The following is a 14,750-nucleotide window of genomic DNA, read 5'->3' on the forward strand; positions in this document are numbered from 1 at the left end:
TTCACACAAAACGAACTTGTAAGATTATATTTCGGTACAGCTTGAAAGTGGTTAAACATAGTGCTTTTGTCAAATGTCACGAAGTTTTCATGTGCTACACGTCAATATTGTAAGATTGGACTGAAAAAAAGGGAAAACGGTAAGGTTTATAGGAACAGAAATGATTCGTAAACTGTCGAATACGAACTATAACCATTGTAACACACGTTTTGTACGAATCACGTATCCGTGATGAAATATACATAGTTGAACATCTGTTGTTGGTATTATTTTGTATTCTCTCGTGGCTGATAATTCACCGATCGTCGTATTATTTTGTTTGTCCGGTGAACTTTAACACGGGCCATTTTGTGTCCGAAAAGTCATTCATTTGTTTTTGTTTTTCTTTCTCCCAATCAACTCAATCATTCCCTTGTGTTCTGTTCTCTTCGCTTTTTTTTACGTGTATTTGGGTTAATAGTAGTTGTAAGATCCCCACTGATTATATGACCCGTAAGCCGGTGGTCCACCCTGGCTGTACTGCCAGTTTTGATAATTAGCATAATTCGGGTCAGAGGGGGGTGGATATTGCTGATATCCCTGCTGATATCCGCCCTGTCCGCCATACTGTCCGCTCTGGAATTGTTGTTGGGATTGATATGGCCCACTCGGACCACTGCTGTATTGATAGGACGACTGTGTACCCACTGTCGGAGGTGGCGGTACGCTCGACTGATCCCCCGTTTTTGGTTTCTTCGGTGGTGACGAGTCTCTGGATATTGTAGAGAAAAAAACTTGAGTTCGATGACAATATCTTATTTCTCATTATTTTCGAGCTCCTCCAGGATCAAAAAGAGTTTCCGAAATACATCGATTGAATTAAACTGTTGTTTTGTACTATATTTACAAATATTGCCAATAAGTGATGCTGCATGGAATAGAAATAATGAAGTAACGCAGACTTACACTTTGCTCTCGTCGGTCTTCGCTTTTTTACGCTCTTTGGCCTGTTTTATACATTTTTGGAACTGGTCGTGAGCCTTCATAACTTGACTTATGTCGAGACTGAAATCCTCGAGAAACTCAACTTTTCGCTGAGCGAATAAAACTCTTTGTTCAAGATCGGCGTGCTCGCGTTCTATGAACATGTCCATATACCCTACGACTTCCTCCGTATCAACCGGGTTTCTCTGAAGACCCAGATCTATCAGTTGGAGATATAGTCGAGGATTGTCTTTATCTTTATCCGCAGCCTGTTAAGTTTTTATCAAATCGTGTACATCAATTGCAATGAAATTAATGATAATAAAAAAAAATTTGTTTTCTTCCAACTGCAAGAAACGTGAACTCACCTTCAACAAAACTTTGACAGCTTTGTCGATGTCATTCTTAAACTTGTACAAGAATCGGGCGTATTTAACGGCAATGTTGTTCCCAATGGTACGATTTTTACTGTTACCGATGTAGCTCTCGTAAAGTTCGCACGCTTTTTCAAGATCGTTCCGTCTACGTTCGAGATTAATTCGTCGATAGGCTATTTGAAGCATATTCGGCATAACAGTGTCGATTTTCTCGAGGATCGAGGCCGCTTTATCGAAATCACCTTGGCTTTCCTCGAACACAGCCCATTGCAAATGTAAATTTGGCTTTTTCGGATGATGAACGGTACAAGCGCGGCAATAAACGTCTCGTATTTTTTCCGAGTTTTCACCTTTGAGCGACTCGAGATAACGAACAAACTAGAAAAGTTGATAAACCGTATTATAAGTATTCCTTTTTTTTTCAGAAATAATAGTTTTCTCAAATAATCAAAGAAAAATACTCACTCTCAACCAAAACTCATCGTAGAGAGCACACGCTATGAGACATCTCTCAAACAATATTATTATGCGATCCTGATCTTTTTGTTCTATCTCAAAGTCCAAATATTCTTTCCAATTCTTCAATTGGCATCGTTCCAACGGCTTCACGTGGAAATAAGGTCTTTTGATCTAAATATTGGAAAAAAAACACGTTTAATTTCAAACTTATATCATCCTTCGATCTACACAGTGGTTTTTAAATAACGTTTATACTTATCCAAAGTTAACAATGAATTATTTAAAATATAAAAGTCGAATAGAATTTTGTTCATTGGAACCGAAGTTATTGATCGGAAATGACAGAAAAAAAAGTAATTTTTCAAGTGACTAATTCGCTTACTCCTTCTTCGTAGGACCATCTCGCAGAAACAGCGCTGACATTAGCTTTGTGCATTTTTCGTCTGCTGCTAATAATCTTTTCCCTGAGTGCCCTGGTTTCTTCATCGGTCGGTGGTGCCTCGTGCGGAGGTGGTTCTTCACCAGGCGGTGCATCGTCCGCTGGGATAGCAGGTGCGGTATCTTCAGATTTCAACAGAGCTTTGACTTCGGCACGCAGGGCGAGAAAATCATCGACACTGAGAATGCGATTGGGTAAATTGGATGACACGAATTCCTGGAAATTCTCGAAGTGCCCCTTGTAACCGAAAGTCGGTGTGGAAAGGAGTCGGTCATAAAGAGCGGTAACGCGACTTAAACGTTTGCCCTCTTGTTCCCACTTGATGTAACTTTCCCATAGACGATCGGACCTGTCGATTAAATATGCGAAAATAAATGACGTAGTCAGGTAATTGCCTAACCGATGATAAATCGGTTGGAGAAAAAATGCGAAAGGATACGCCGCCAATTTGCAGCGCTTCCTGTCTCAAGAAGCCGCCATAATATTACGAAAATCACGTTTACCTGAATTCGAGACCGCAAGCCTGTATTGCTCTCTCGTACTGTTCCCGAAGTTTGGTTTCGTCCTTCTCATAAACGACCTTACAGTGATTGATGTAATGGAGCCACAAGTCGACACTGAGCGAAATAGCTTTCAAACCTTGATCGAACACCTGTGATTAAGGAGCATCGAACGTTTAGAACGGTTTACAACTGATGTTGAGCCATACGACGAGTAAAATTTTGCTTTTTCATTTCATATGTTTTATCCGTTTTTTGTTTTGTTTGCATTTTTCCGTAAACCTAAGATTGCGTATATATATAATTGCGTTATTCATTTATACTTCGTTTCATATTAACGTATACTCACATATAAACGTGCGCGTACTGTAAATAAATGGATATAATGAACACAGAGATTGCAGAGCATTGTGCATTCACCTTAAAATTCAGGGAGTGTTCCAATCTGGGTGCCTCATGTATTTTCTTCAGCCAATATTTTCTTGCTCCCCCTCATTGGCACCGTGCGCGTTCGAACACGAGTCTTTTCAAAGTCATTCGAATTTGACTCAAAGACCCCCGAAACCCCGAGAATATGTCTCTCCCTCTACCTTTCTCTCACTCTTTCACTCACTCTCTTACTTACATCGATGTTAACGTAAACGCAAACTTATCCTTATAATACAATACTTATTCGATCGTAAGCTATGTGTACAAATGCTTATATGTATATATATATAACAAACACACACATAATTCAAATTCTTACCAAAGTTATTCTTTCTATGAGACTGACGGAACAATAAGCGTATTGTTTTGTTTTTTTTTTTTTAGTTATTTTTTCAAATATCTTATCTGCTTTTTCATGATTGTTTGACTTACGCATACTGCTCATAATTTAAATCGATATATATATACGTAATAATTGCATTTTCCTTTGTAAAATTTTTTTTTTTATACTTTTACGTTTATCTCACGTCTGGTTGAATAATTAAATAAGTAGCTAATCGGTAACCGAAGATAGTTGTATAGGTGCCACAAGACGTGCTAGGCTGTTGGAAGGGAAAACCATATTTACGTGCGTGCACACTGCCCACGCGCCTTCCTAACTCGAGCTATTTTCATTAGATTGCGTTAATTATATATATTTCGTTTTTGTTTTGTTTTTCATATGTATCATAATAAAAGCTAATTCTAATATATATGTGCTGAATTTTTCGACTCACCGTTTGTACGTTCTCCGGATCTCCCTTCTTCTTTTCGTAATCCGCAAACTTCCTCCAGTAACCGTAACAATAAGGATAACGTTCGAGAAATTTGTTGTAAGCTTCGCGTGCCGCCTCAGGATCATTCTATTGAGAATAAAATTACGAGAAATATATAAATTCATCATTTCAATGATAATCGTCAATAATTTTGATTGGAAAATACGAACTTCTTGATCAACATATTGCAAAAGATATGTCCATCCGGTAAAATCCGAAGGATCCTCGTTTACTGCTTTCCAATATTTTTCCAGTTCTGGCAGCGTTTTCTTTTTCGGCGAAGGCGGACGTGGCTCTTGCTTCTCGTCCGCCTCAGATTCTACAGTCAGAGCAGCTTTCTTTGCTGGTGTTTCTTCGTTTGTCTCAGAAGTTGGTGAGCTCGGATCGTACTCTCCTTCAGCGTTCAACTTTCTTTTCACTATCGTGCAAATTGAATAACATTAAGTCAGTCGATAAGAACTCCTTTTTTTTCATTTCCATTTAAAAATCAGTGGTTATTTATTATTGTGATAGCCAGATGTTTCAAACATAACAAAAATTTTACATCAATGTATTGTAGTGCGAAATTTAAATTTTAGAGGAATGGCAAGTAGAAAAAAAAATCGGAAAATCCTCATGAGAACGGGGAATTTTTGAACCTCAGCGTTGGAGCCATGCATGGACGTGATTTAACGTTTATTTTTCACTCACCGGCTCCCTCGGCTTTGCTCTTTTTCTCAGCGAGCTTCGCAGCCGCTTTTGCACCGCTTCTTCTTTTTTTGTCACTGTCCGGTGGTAATTCATCTTCGGAAACGGATTCCGTCTCACCAAGATCAGTGGGTGGCGCTGCTGGCAATTCTTCGTCGGAAACAGCTTCGGTTTCCGGTTCCTGTTCACATTAAAAAAAAATTAACTTGTTGATTGAATAACACATTCATATGAGTAATATAAAATTTTTTTTTAAGTGTGATTGGGTCAGGCATTTCGATAATTAAATCAACGAAAAACCTAATGATGAATGGTCGAAGAATTTGAGACAGAAGGAATCATCGAAAGAATACCTGGAGCGTTGCCTCAACCAGATAGAACTCGTCGTCTGTTACCTCTTCAACATCTTGGCACAACTTCATTCGAGGATCATTCAAAGGAATTTAATGAACACATGGGATGAAAAAAATGAGGATCTTCAACGTGATTAAAACTGAAGGACAATTTCGACAAGGATGGCGAATACGTATTGGACATAAAATAATATTAAGCATTACCTTTGCCGCAACCTCCGTGGGAAATTCATCTTCAGAAACAGCTTCGGTATCAGGCTCAGTTTTGTCAGCATTTTCGTCACCATCCAAGTCGTCCGGATTTTCATGCACCGTTTCAACTACGGATTTCTCAGCATCTTCAAACTCGTTCGGTACATCAATTGTTTCTACCGGTTCTTGAACCTCCTCAACTGATTCGTCAACCTCCATTCTTTCTGTCTCTATTTCAACACTTGGATTGTCGGTCTCAAGCTCTTGCGTCTCTAACACCTGAGCGTCCTCCTCGACAGCTAATGCTTCATTCAAATCAATCGATTGATCTTGCATCGCGCCTGTGTCTGAACTGTCTCCATTCGTAACTTCTTCCTCCATTGTCACGGATTGATGGCTCAACATTTCTATTTTTTCCATACTGTTCTCGTCGACACTGTTGTCGTCCAATGTTATCACTCTACCCGTTCCTCCCTCACCTTCTTCCTACGAAACGGACAAAAAAATTACTTTTGAAATACACGATCGGGACTAATTTTTAACTCACGATGGTCGAGTTTGCTTCGCTAGAATTAAACTTTTTTTTTACACAAGACCATTGGCTATTGATATAATAATGCACAATGTGAAAAAAGTATTTTTTCAATGTAATTTGTTAACTCTGTACAAATATGTAGGGTTTCGTCAACCCTGGACCCCCAAAATTTGATTTTTTGATTGTGCAAAACAACCCATTCATCGATGAGATATATATTTTGTTATGATCAAACAATGCAATTCTATCATAGCATCTCACTCATTTTTCAATAGAAAAATATATTATAAACTGAAAGAGATAACAATTTCTTTCATAGAAGTTCAAAAAATACTCAAAGTTGCAAATATAAGACGAATTTCCATAAATACCCCAAGATTACCACACATTTGATAATTTAGTTTCATAAATTTACAAAAGTTGTATGCAATTGCATGATCAAGTTTGAGATAAATAAGAACTTTTGGAGCTTTTCTGGAAGGAACTAAATACATTTTCCGGATCTTTCATTTTACAGATTAAAAACAATAACGAGCAAAAACTGAAGAAAAAACATTTGCTGCTAATTGTAATAACAATAAAAAAACAAAACAGAAGAGAAAGTCATAGAGAAATCATTGCGACAACTGTAGCCACGGTAGCAACGAGTGGGAATAAAAAATGTCAAAAAAATTTGTAGAACATTGTACCATAATTTGAGCAGGCTCTTTCACTCTGAGCGTGGACAAAATAGGAGCGGAAGTTGGTATGTTGCTTACGACTGGAGGAGGAGGAGCTTCGAGTTCGGGCACGCCTTGAGTTTCCTGATCCATTTGTACATAACCTTCCACCTCAGTATCTTGTTCAATTATGCAAGAACTTTCATCTTGAGAGTCTTCCATTTGTAGATGAAGCGTTGAAGGATCTTCTTCGCCGTAATTTTCAATAATTATTTCACTGAATTGTTGGAGACCATTTTCGGAAGCAGCTTCTTCGATTTCTTCCTCTTCGTGTGAAACTACTTCCTGCTTGTGAGAAATTTTTAATTTATTGAAATTTCTTCATTTGAAAACCAGTTGAAATAATTGATTTTCAGATCAATAATACAAGGTATTTACCTCAATTTCATCGACTTCTTCTTGAATCTTCTTGGACATTCTTGTAGCCCGTGGAGTCTTTTTGATTGGTGATTTTTTGGCCGCGGGTACTTTTCGTGCCCGTCCCGATCTCGTACGCCTGACTGTACAAGGAAGAATTTTGAAAAATGGACGAAACGAGCATTTTCTTTCGACATTATGTTCATATTGTAGATTGTTAAAGAAAACACGGCGCTTCTGCACCAATGGCGGTTTTATAAGGGGGTCGGAATCGCGGGGCGGGGAACCGCATGTTCAGCGCGACATATACCGGCCCTTTTATGTTGCATCAATCTTCCGATCGAGCCATTTACATAAACACGCAAATTTTGTCGTGCTCGAGGATTACAAACGCTATATAAGAATTTACGTAAAATTGGCATTTACGCCGATAATAATTTTGGACAATTATCGTTTTAAATTTCAACTTACCTGGTTCTGTTTGAATAACTTCACTTTCATCACCGCTAAGCGACGACATTTTTCCCTTTTATTTCTTCCTCTTTTTAACTCTATCGCTTAATCACTTCGACGCAACGTCTGGAATGCACAGCGTAGTACTGAAAATCCGTAATGGCGGTCTCGTTTATTTCCATCAAGTATATAATAACAGGAGACTGCAGGAGACCGATAAATCGTGTAGTTGTTCCGAATCATGCTGTTTCATAAACATGCCAGCAGATCGCGCTGATGGTAAATTTTCTACTATGCGTGTGAAGCAGTCGAATTTTTTTAATATATGCGGAATATATATATTATGCCAGTTAATAATGTAAGAAACTGCTATACCGGTGGCAATAAAATATTATTCATATATATACAACCAGGAGAAAAAAAGGAAGGGAAGAGAAAGCAATTAGCAAAATATAAAAAATGTTATGAATTTTTATGAAATATATTATTATTTATTGATACAACGAAACTTTTATTATGAAGTCACCAACAACATTATTACCTCTTAAATTGCGATGTTGTGCTTTCGTACTCCAACAACGTTTGTGGCACCATACAATAATTTCCAAAAAAAATGATTTCAGTAAACGTAGTCGAGAACTGCCCGTTCATAGTCCACGAAATTTGAAAGCGCAAGTCATTCTGGATTTCTAAATTCATGCTAGCAGCAGGCAGCAGCTAGCTAGAAAAAAAAACACATATGCACAGTACACACACGTGTGTATCGAAACCGTGTGGAACTGAAAAAGCAGTCTCGGGTTGATATTACTACCTATTTTGAAAATTAATATAACAATAACTGAAATTGTCGGATCCGACATAGCTCAAGGAAAATATTGAGCAGTACATTTATAAGAAAAAAGGAAAAAAATCATAACGGGATTTGTAGTATATTATTTTTTTAATTTTACTTTTTTTTTCCCTTCGTTTCGTTTTTGTGGCCCAATAAGTGTTGCTCTAAATGATGGGAGAACCGTGTCACGATGATCATGACGAATAAAACTGTGAAGCTTCATATTCTCTAATAAGTATAAGGCAGCGAAGGCAGCATAACGTTGCATGCTCAATCAACAACAACAATTAAAGACAAAACATAACCTAGGAAATATTGAAGAAAAGGGAATAAAGGGAACAAGTGGATCGCAAACTATGGCTGGTAAAAGAAGACCAATTCACACCAACACTGGAAACTGTACCGGATCGTCCAATCCACTGAGTAGCAGTTTTCGTTCGAGAAATATGAATTTTCGTCCGAGCACGAGCCAGGATGAACGTCGTGGCGGTACGAAACCGACAACGTCACCTGCTTCCGTTGGTCTAGTTTTGATTACAATGATACTCCACGTTTGTCGAAAATCTCTGCTCTTTGAACTGCGTCTCAAAGTAGCTATATACTGTGCTTCTATATTCATTGTATCACTTATAGCTGATTATGCGCCTATGCCAAGAAGCTATTTCTCAAGATCGGACAATGCGCTGAATCAATGGTTCGTAAAATGGGGTTGGGGGTGGTTGTTGCTGGTAACAGTACCGTGGATCACGTTAACGGCACAGACTCTGGGATGTGGCAAACGTCCTATTCTGTTGAAGCACTTGTGTCGCCTGGTAGTAGCCACTTTTGCCTGGTTAACGTGGATAAGACTATTCAATTATATAGAAACAAATCATGGTCGATGCATCCAAACCAAAGATGCGACTTTGCAAACGAAGGCTAATTGTTTACAAGCTGGTAAATTTTGGAGTGGCTTTGACATCTCTGGACATACTTTTATACTTATCTATTCTAATTTAATATTGGCTGAAGAGGGTAAAACAATTGTCGGCTGGGAGGGTATCAAAGATCTCATAGTGAAGGAGGAACATTCAAGAAATACACCGAACGAGAGTAGCACAGGACACATGAGAAATTTATCCACAGAAGATTTGGAATTTGTTAAAAAAGCTCATGCTTCCCTGACTCCGTACCTTAGAGGTTTGTTTGTTGCTATGACTCTCCAACAAATTCTCTGGGACATAATGCTCGTCTCGACGATGCTCTATTATCACATAATGTTGGAAAAAATGATCGGATGTATTGTCGCGATATTCACGTGGTATGTGACTTATCACTGTTGGTATAAGATCGCAAATGGTGGTTTGTGTTCACCCGGAGAAGGATTATTCAGATATAATGGATCCAAGGAACCTCAAGATATGACAACAGCAAGAACTCGAAGAAATACCCTCAATGGTACAGGCTCTAGATTTATGGGTCTGCCCATTCGGACACCTCAAGATACACCTGAAAACTTAGTCAATTCGTCGCGTCCTCTGGACAACGATTTACCAACTTCTCGTGCAACATGAAATATCTTCTTGGATTCAGTCACATTTTTCACTCCTATATTCGACAATTCGGAAAAAAAATATGCATATGCAAATATTTTTGTAACATATGTATATATGTACATGTACTTTGTGGTCGCAGAATAAGAGTCAATAAATATTTTGCGGAGACTATTTTAGGAAATTTGAACATTCAAATTTTTTCACTTAATTGGACTAGAAATTGAACTCGAAAGTGCTATCAAACCTTGAAACTATTTCATCTGTTACCACAGATATATGTACATATATGGTGATAGATATAAAATTGATATATGTCAAATAATAAGGTTGCGGTTGATTGTGTTGCCTAATGTTGACCCAAATACCAAATTTGTGCTCTCTGTCGATTTTTGTACAAACAAGACCCGCTGGAAACACGAAAATATCATGCCACATGTTTTGCATTTTGTTGTTGTCATGTTCGTTTGTTTTAATTATTTATTCATAGTGTTTATAGGATTAAGAGTATAAAGATGGTGGATTTCAATGTACATTTATATGAATAATTGTATACCAGATTTATGCATGATCGTTCATTCACGTATGTTCGCAGAGTGATCGAACAGTTGACAATGAATGAACTTTTTTACACTTCGAACATCTTCCAGATCATACATTTATCGCTTCCAACTACCTTTGACAATTAATTTATTTGGAGAATTGAAATAAAAGGTCAGAGTAATATTACAAATCTATTTCACATATTCTTTCCATTAAAAATTTAAATTTGTACACGCAAAATTTCTAGTCACTAAGATCATGATTAAATTTACACTCTGAATACGAAATACCTGTTTTCACAATATATTGATTTTTAAAATTGGGCAATGTCTTCCTCGGTTTCTTTGATCCTTAGGTAATTGGGTTTGAATATCCCAAGGTACTAAGGTATATCATGAGTATCAAGCTGTACGATACAATCGTCAATTCAAATACCCAAATTATTATCGACTTTCTTACTGAACTCGATGAACGACGTTTTTCTCCATATCGTGAGCATCGGAGGACCGTTTTTTCTTTCATTTCGTTTTATAATTAGTCTGTATTTTTATGATTGCTGAACAGGTTGTGTTTCTGTTTGCGTATAAAATTGCTCACCAAACCACTCTCGATGCATTTCCAAATAACTGCAAAAAAGTTTGTTTTCAATAAATAGCAAAACAATACAACTTCAATATTTAATTAAAAATAAAATGAAGTTCACCTTAAGAACATGTCCAAATGTTTCAATAAGACTTTTAATTTCTTCTCTGGAATGTCCGTAACTTGCAGGAGGTCGGGTAGTTTAACTGCGAATTTAGTGCACATTATAACTTTGACAATTGTTCGTGATATTTCGATTATTTTATTGAAAAATGTATTCATGACTTGGAACCTACCGAAAAGACGAGCGAGGTGTACAGCCCCGAAATACGTCGAAGGGCTAGGCGAATTTACTTCTTTGGCAGAAACGGGCATCAGTCGCCATTTGTTCGATTCATGAAGGAGTGCCCCTATTTGCACCGAATTAAGAACCGGCCGTGTTATTACACCACGTGGACTCGAACAACGCGAACTTGTACTGGCTATACTGGAAATGCAAGAAAAAGGAATTAAATTTCAGCCGAATAAGGATTCTTTGAAATCAAATTTTGGTATTTCCCATTCGAAGCTTGAATCGTTGACGTTGAGCAAAATTTCTTTGGGTCTTTTATCTCCATGTAGACTTTAACAATGAAAAACTTGATCAAATGTATTTTTCGCTACCTCGAAACACTGCCTGGTTCTTGTTTGATAACGTCCTCGTAAGACCGCAATTGACGATTATCATCAGCCGAGCTAATTCTGCAAGATCGTAATATTCGTTTGGAGCATATCGGCTTCGATTGGCATTCGACCTCAGACTCGTGTTCTCGAAATGGGGGAAGGTGCGCGTACTCGGGATCTTCTATTTCTTCTTTAATTATCATATCTGGATTTCTATAGAGAGAAAATTAATACAAATATTTGAATATGGTGTATCAAATTGTAATGAAAGATCTATTAATTCCGATTGTGAAAATCATTGCAGTTTTTTTCAATGTTGCACGAAAATAAAAATTGCAAACAAAACGTTCGAACTTACTCCATCAACTCTTCTTTTATTGGCGGAGTGTTTTCAGTGAACAGTCCTGATGACTTAAACGCATTGTACTGTTCTCTCTCTTGTCGATAGAGCAAAAGATTTGGCAATGTAAAGTCAAAGTATATGCGTAAACCATCGGCTACTTCTCGACATATATTGACATCATTGACGATTTTCTCGACAGTATTGTTCGTTTTGTTGCGTTGAGATTTTTCCTGGATGTTTGTTAATTGTGTCGTTGTAAAATGTTGAACCCACGATTCTAGGATATTCGCCACAGTTGGTTGAGCTGGTAAGACTGCAAGCTTCAAATTTTTGAGAAATTTTTTTAAAACATTGCCAACAATAATTTCGAATTCAAACTAATTTAGAACAATATAATATTTGAGGGAAACACACTTTGTGCTTGTGATTTATGAGTTCATAATCCTGATCGAGAATTCTCCTCAGGGTGTTTCCAATATCGAGATCAATTCCAGGCCTGGTACTCGCTCCTGATTGACTCCCACCTCCACTGTCCTCGTCGTCGCTCGACGGACCACCAAAATCGGAACTACTCTCCGATTCCTCCTCCGTAATGACTTCTTCTGTGTCATAATCATCATGCTGTCCTGAACTTCCATCCTCGGACGAACCTGTAGTGCCAGATGCTGCTCGACTACCTCCGCTCCGTGCTCTTCGTCTTGACTCGATCCCAGAACGATCAGAGAGCTTGTGGCTACGATTTTTTCTCTCACGACGATATAGATATGCTCCTCTGCAAATTGAAACAAAAATTGATCAATTTTATAAACTCTATCCAATAATAAGCACTAATAAATTTTTATACCAATGCATAGTTTTAACATAAAGTGTTATGGTAAAAAAGTTAAAGAGTATTTATTAAATTGAATTCTGAGTGGAAAAAAAAATTTGGAAAAATCATTACAAAATCTCTAAATTCTGAACGTACAATTGAAGTTGTGCTTTTTGTGCCAAGTCTCTTTGTAATTGACGATTCTCTTCCGTATCTTTCAGAACATATTCTTCGGTGACACACCTATCCCAGGAAGAATTCCAACCCTATAATGATACAATTGGGTAAAACGTATTTTGCAATAACAGTGCCGAATATTTGGATAATGTTCGGCGAATAACCACTACATTCAACATGATCATAAATGATTTTCTCATTTGAAATTGAAAAATTCGGTTATTTTCATATAAAAATTTATATTTTCTCAGGGGATATTATTTTTTCACAGTAATGTCACATATAAATAAAACATTTTGATTATTTAAATATTTAATGGATTGACGGATTTGAAAAAAAATTTATACATTACTTTTCGTGGCATTTGTACTTAATGATGTTTTGATATGAAATGTTAGAAAAGACGCTAACCTGAAAATGTATGAGATATTCGACTGCTTTTCTCCCTCTCTGATCTTTGTTTATAATGACATCCAGGACCTATAGATTGGAGAAAAAACAAACAATAATATTTTGAATACCATCCCACACGTTTCGTCTGTGTACGACACTGTATATTTCATTTGTTTTTGTTCGAAAAACTTTTTTTGCAGGTTAACCAACGAATTCAAGATTAACAGTGCAAGTTCACGAATATTTCATTTTTCATCAATCAAAGCAAATTCGACGATAGAAGTAAATTTTTTCGTACTTTCGAGTCGTAAAGTACTTTTGCTTTCGTCGGATCTGGTTCATAACACAAAACTTTTTCTCCATCACAAAATTTGAATTTTGGTCCTCGCGTGGATACCATTTTTTAAAATTAGATATTTCATTCATCCAATAAAATTTATTCTTTGTTTACCTACCGAAGGTGAGGTCGCGAGCAAATCAATCTCGTCTTGGTAGAACGCTCAATTGACGTCGGATGTCGCGTCCAAGCTCCTGAAGTTGCGAGTTAGGATCGGGGCGATCAGGGAGACTTCGATAATATTGCGAAATTTGTATCATTGTATATATGGCCGTATGTTTCGAAGGGTCAATAAGTGATCAAGTTGCTGCAGAGCGCGAGCACAGCCATTGGATAAAAAAAAAAAGAATCCGTAAAGATATTTCAATACGACAATTATTATGTCCATAAAATGCCAACTACTATATAGTTCGGAAAATTTTCGATCTCCCTGCATATACATTTAGCAGTTTGAAAACGACAACGCTTTCTTTCCGTCGATAAGTCTTTATTATGGTCTCTGAAAAGCAACGTGTATTTGTTAAACTTGGTAAAATCGATTGAAAAAGAAAAGCTCCTCACGCAGCCACGGTTGGCCACGGGGTCAGCTAAGCAACAAGTTATTGGGATATATATACGTATAGGGATCTCTCCCTACGTATATATATAAGGAAGCAAATATATCCCAATAACTTGTAATAGAGAAATAATAAAATAATAGGACTGATAACGCAGAAAAAATAAACATTTGACGTAGATACGAATACGGATTGACTTTTGTCGTGTAGATGAGCCTGAAAAGTATTAACGCGGTCATGTAATTAACAACAAAGAGGGACATTGGTTTTCATTCATGTAAATGGATTCTCTCGTCGACGAAATGATGTGTATCATTTTGTCCTAAAGAAAACACGGACAAAAGGTTGGCACTGAGAATGCGAAAAGATATCAAAACGCAATAAAGAAAAGAAGAGATTAATTTTGTTGTGTTTGTCATACCAGGAAGAATAAATTTTCTTGAAATTCGTATGAGCGACTGTTCAAAAGGTATTTTGAAGGAGGCTGAAAGAGCGACAAGGCTTAATAATTGGCGCCAATATATATACACTTTTGCGATCGGCTATATATTATTGGTCCTCGAACCCTCGAAGATGAAACGAAAATAAGGGACACGACGACACGAATTATATTACACACGTGGAGTGTATACAATTTTTCACCACACATGCACCGAAAATTCAACCTTCCGATTTCGGAAAGTTGAACTTTCGGCGCATGTG

At 37.2% G+C, this 14,750-nt stretch overlaps 3 protein-coding genes across 6 annotated transcripts; 1 reads left to right on the top strand and 2 right to left on the bottom strand.

Annotated features, from left to right (window-relative positions):
• Positions 1-12: 12 nt before the first annotated feature.
• Prp39 (pre-mRNA processing factor 39) lies at positions 13-7,937 on the bottom strand. Of its 3 annotated transcripts, none has more exons than XM_043417536.1 (14): positions 7,820-7,937; positions 7,297-7,424; positions 6,847-6,968; positions 6,439-6,753; positions 5,227-5,700; positions 4,673-4,850; positions 4,153-4,400; positions 3,944-4,069; positions 2,742-2,890; positions 2,182-2,587; positions 1,806-1,970; positions 1,332-1,718; positions 946-1,232; positions 13-751 (listed from the first exon to the last, which is right to left on the bottom strand). In XM_043417536.1, exons 2-14 carry the CDS (start codon positions 7,343-7,345, stop codon positions 454-456), a joined length of 3,204 nt encoding a protein of 1,067 aa, XP_043273471.1. In that variant the 5' UTR covers positions 7,346-7,424; positions 7,820-7,937; the 3' UTR covers positions 13-453. The 3 variants fall into 3 exon arrangements, with proteins under 3 accessions (XP_043273471.1, XP_043273472.1, XP_043273470.1); XM_043417537.1 differs by having other exon boundaries at positions 6,508-6,756; XM_043417535.1 differs by having other exon boundaries at positions 6,439-6,756.
• A 65-nt stretch (positions 7,938-8,002) lies between these two features.
• Fitm (acyl-coenzyme A diphosphatase Fitm) lies at positions 8,003-10,375 on the top strand. The gene has a single exon (XM_043417548.1). The coding sequence runs from the start codon at positions 8,377-8,379 to the stop codon at positions 9,661-9,663; it is 1,287 nt and encodes a 428-aa protein (XP_043273483.1). The 5' UTR covers positions 8,003-8,376; the 3' UTR covers positions 9,664-10,375.
• On the bottom strand, positions 10,082-13,569 carry msl-3 (male-specific lethal 3). 2 transcript variants are annotated; one of them, XM_043417541.1, is made up of 9 exons: positions 13,453-13,569; positions 13,173-13,241; positions 12,741-12,850; positions 12,188-12,545; positions 11,789-12,093; positions 11,431-11,643; positions 11,064-11,254; positions 10,889-10,973; positions 10,082-10,811 (listed from the first exon to the last, which is right to left on the bottom strand). In XM_043417541.1, the coding sequence occupies exons 1-9, from the start codon at positions 13,552-13,554 to the stop codon at positions 10,733-10,735; spliced, it is 1,512 nt and encodes a 503-aa protein (XP_043273476.1). In that variant the 5' UTR covers positions 13,555-13,569; the 3' UTR covers positions 10,082-10,732. The 2 variants fall into 2 exon arrangements, with proteins under 2 accessions (XP_043273476.1, XP_043273477.1); XM_043417542.1 differs by lacking the exon at positions 13,453-13,569 and having other exon boundaries at positions 13,114-13,187.
• Between the last annotated feature and the right edge of the window lie 1,181 nt (positions 13,570-14,750).

The sequence above is a fragment of the Venturia canescens genome, chromosome 4 (genome assembly GCF_019457755.1).
Source record: "Venturia canescens isolate UGA chromosome 4, ASM1945775v1, whole genome shotgun sequence".
Classification (NCBI taxonomy): domain Eukaryota; kingdom Metazoa; phylum Arthropoda; class Insecta; order Hymenoptera; family Ichneumonidae; genus Venturia; species Venturia canescens.

Coding starts and splice junctions, on each gene's coding strand:
- msl-3 (XM_043417541.1), bottom strand. CDS start 13,554: ATGGTATCCACGCGAGGACCAAAATTCAAATTTTGTGATGGAGAAAAA. Junction 13,242..13,452: donor AAGTACTTTACGACTCGAAA/GTACGAAAAAAT, acceptor TCCAATCTATAG/GTCCTGGATGTCATTATAAA. Junction 11,255..11,430: donor GAACCAGGCAGTGTTTCGAG/GTAGCGAAAAAT, acceptor TTGCATTTCCAG/TATAGCCAGTACAAGTTCGC.
- Fitm (XM_043417548.1), top strand. CDS start 8,377: ATGCTCAATCAACAACAACAATTAAAGACAAAACATAACCTAGGAAAT.
- Prp39 (XM_043417535.1), bottom strand. CDS start 7,345: ATGTCGTCGCTTAGCGGTGATGAAAGTGAAGTTATTCAAACAGAACCA. Junction 2,891..3,943: donor ATCCGGAGAACGTACAAACG/GTGAGTCGAAAA, acceptor CCTTAATCACAG/GTGTTCGATCAAGGTTTGAA. Junction 2,588..2,741: donor GCTTGCGGTCTCGAATTCAG/GTAAACGTGATT, acceptor TTTAATCGACAG/GTCCGATCGTCTATGGGAAA.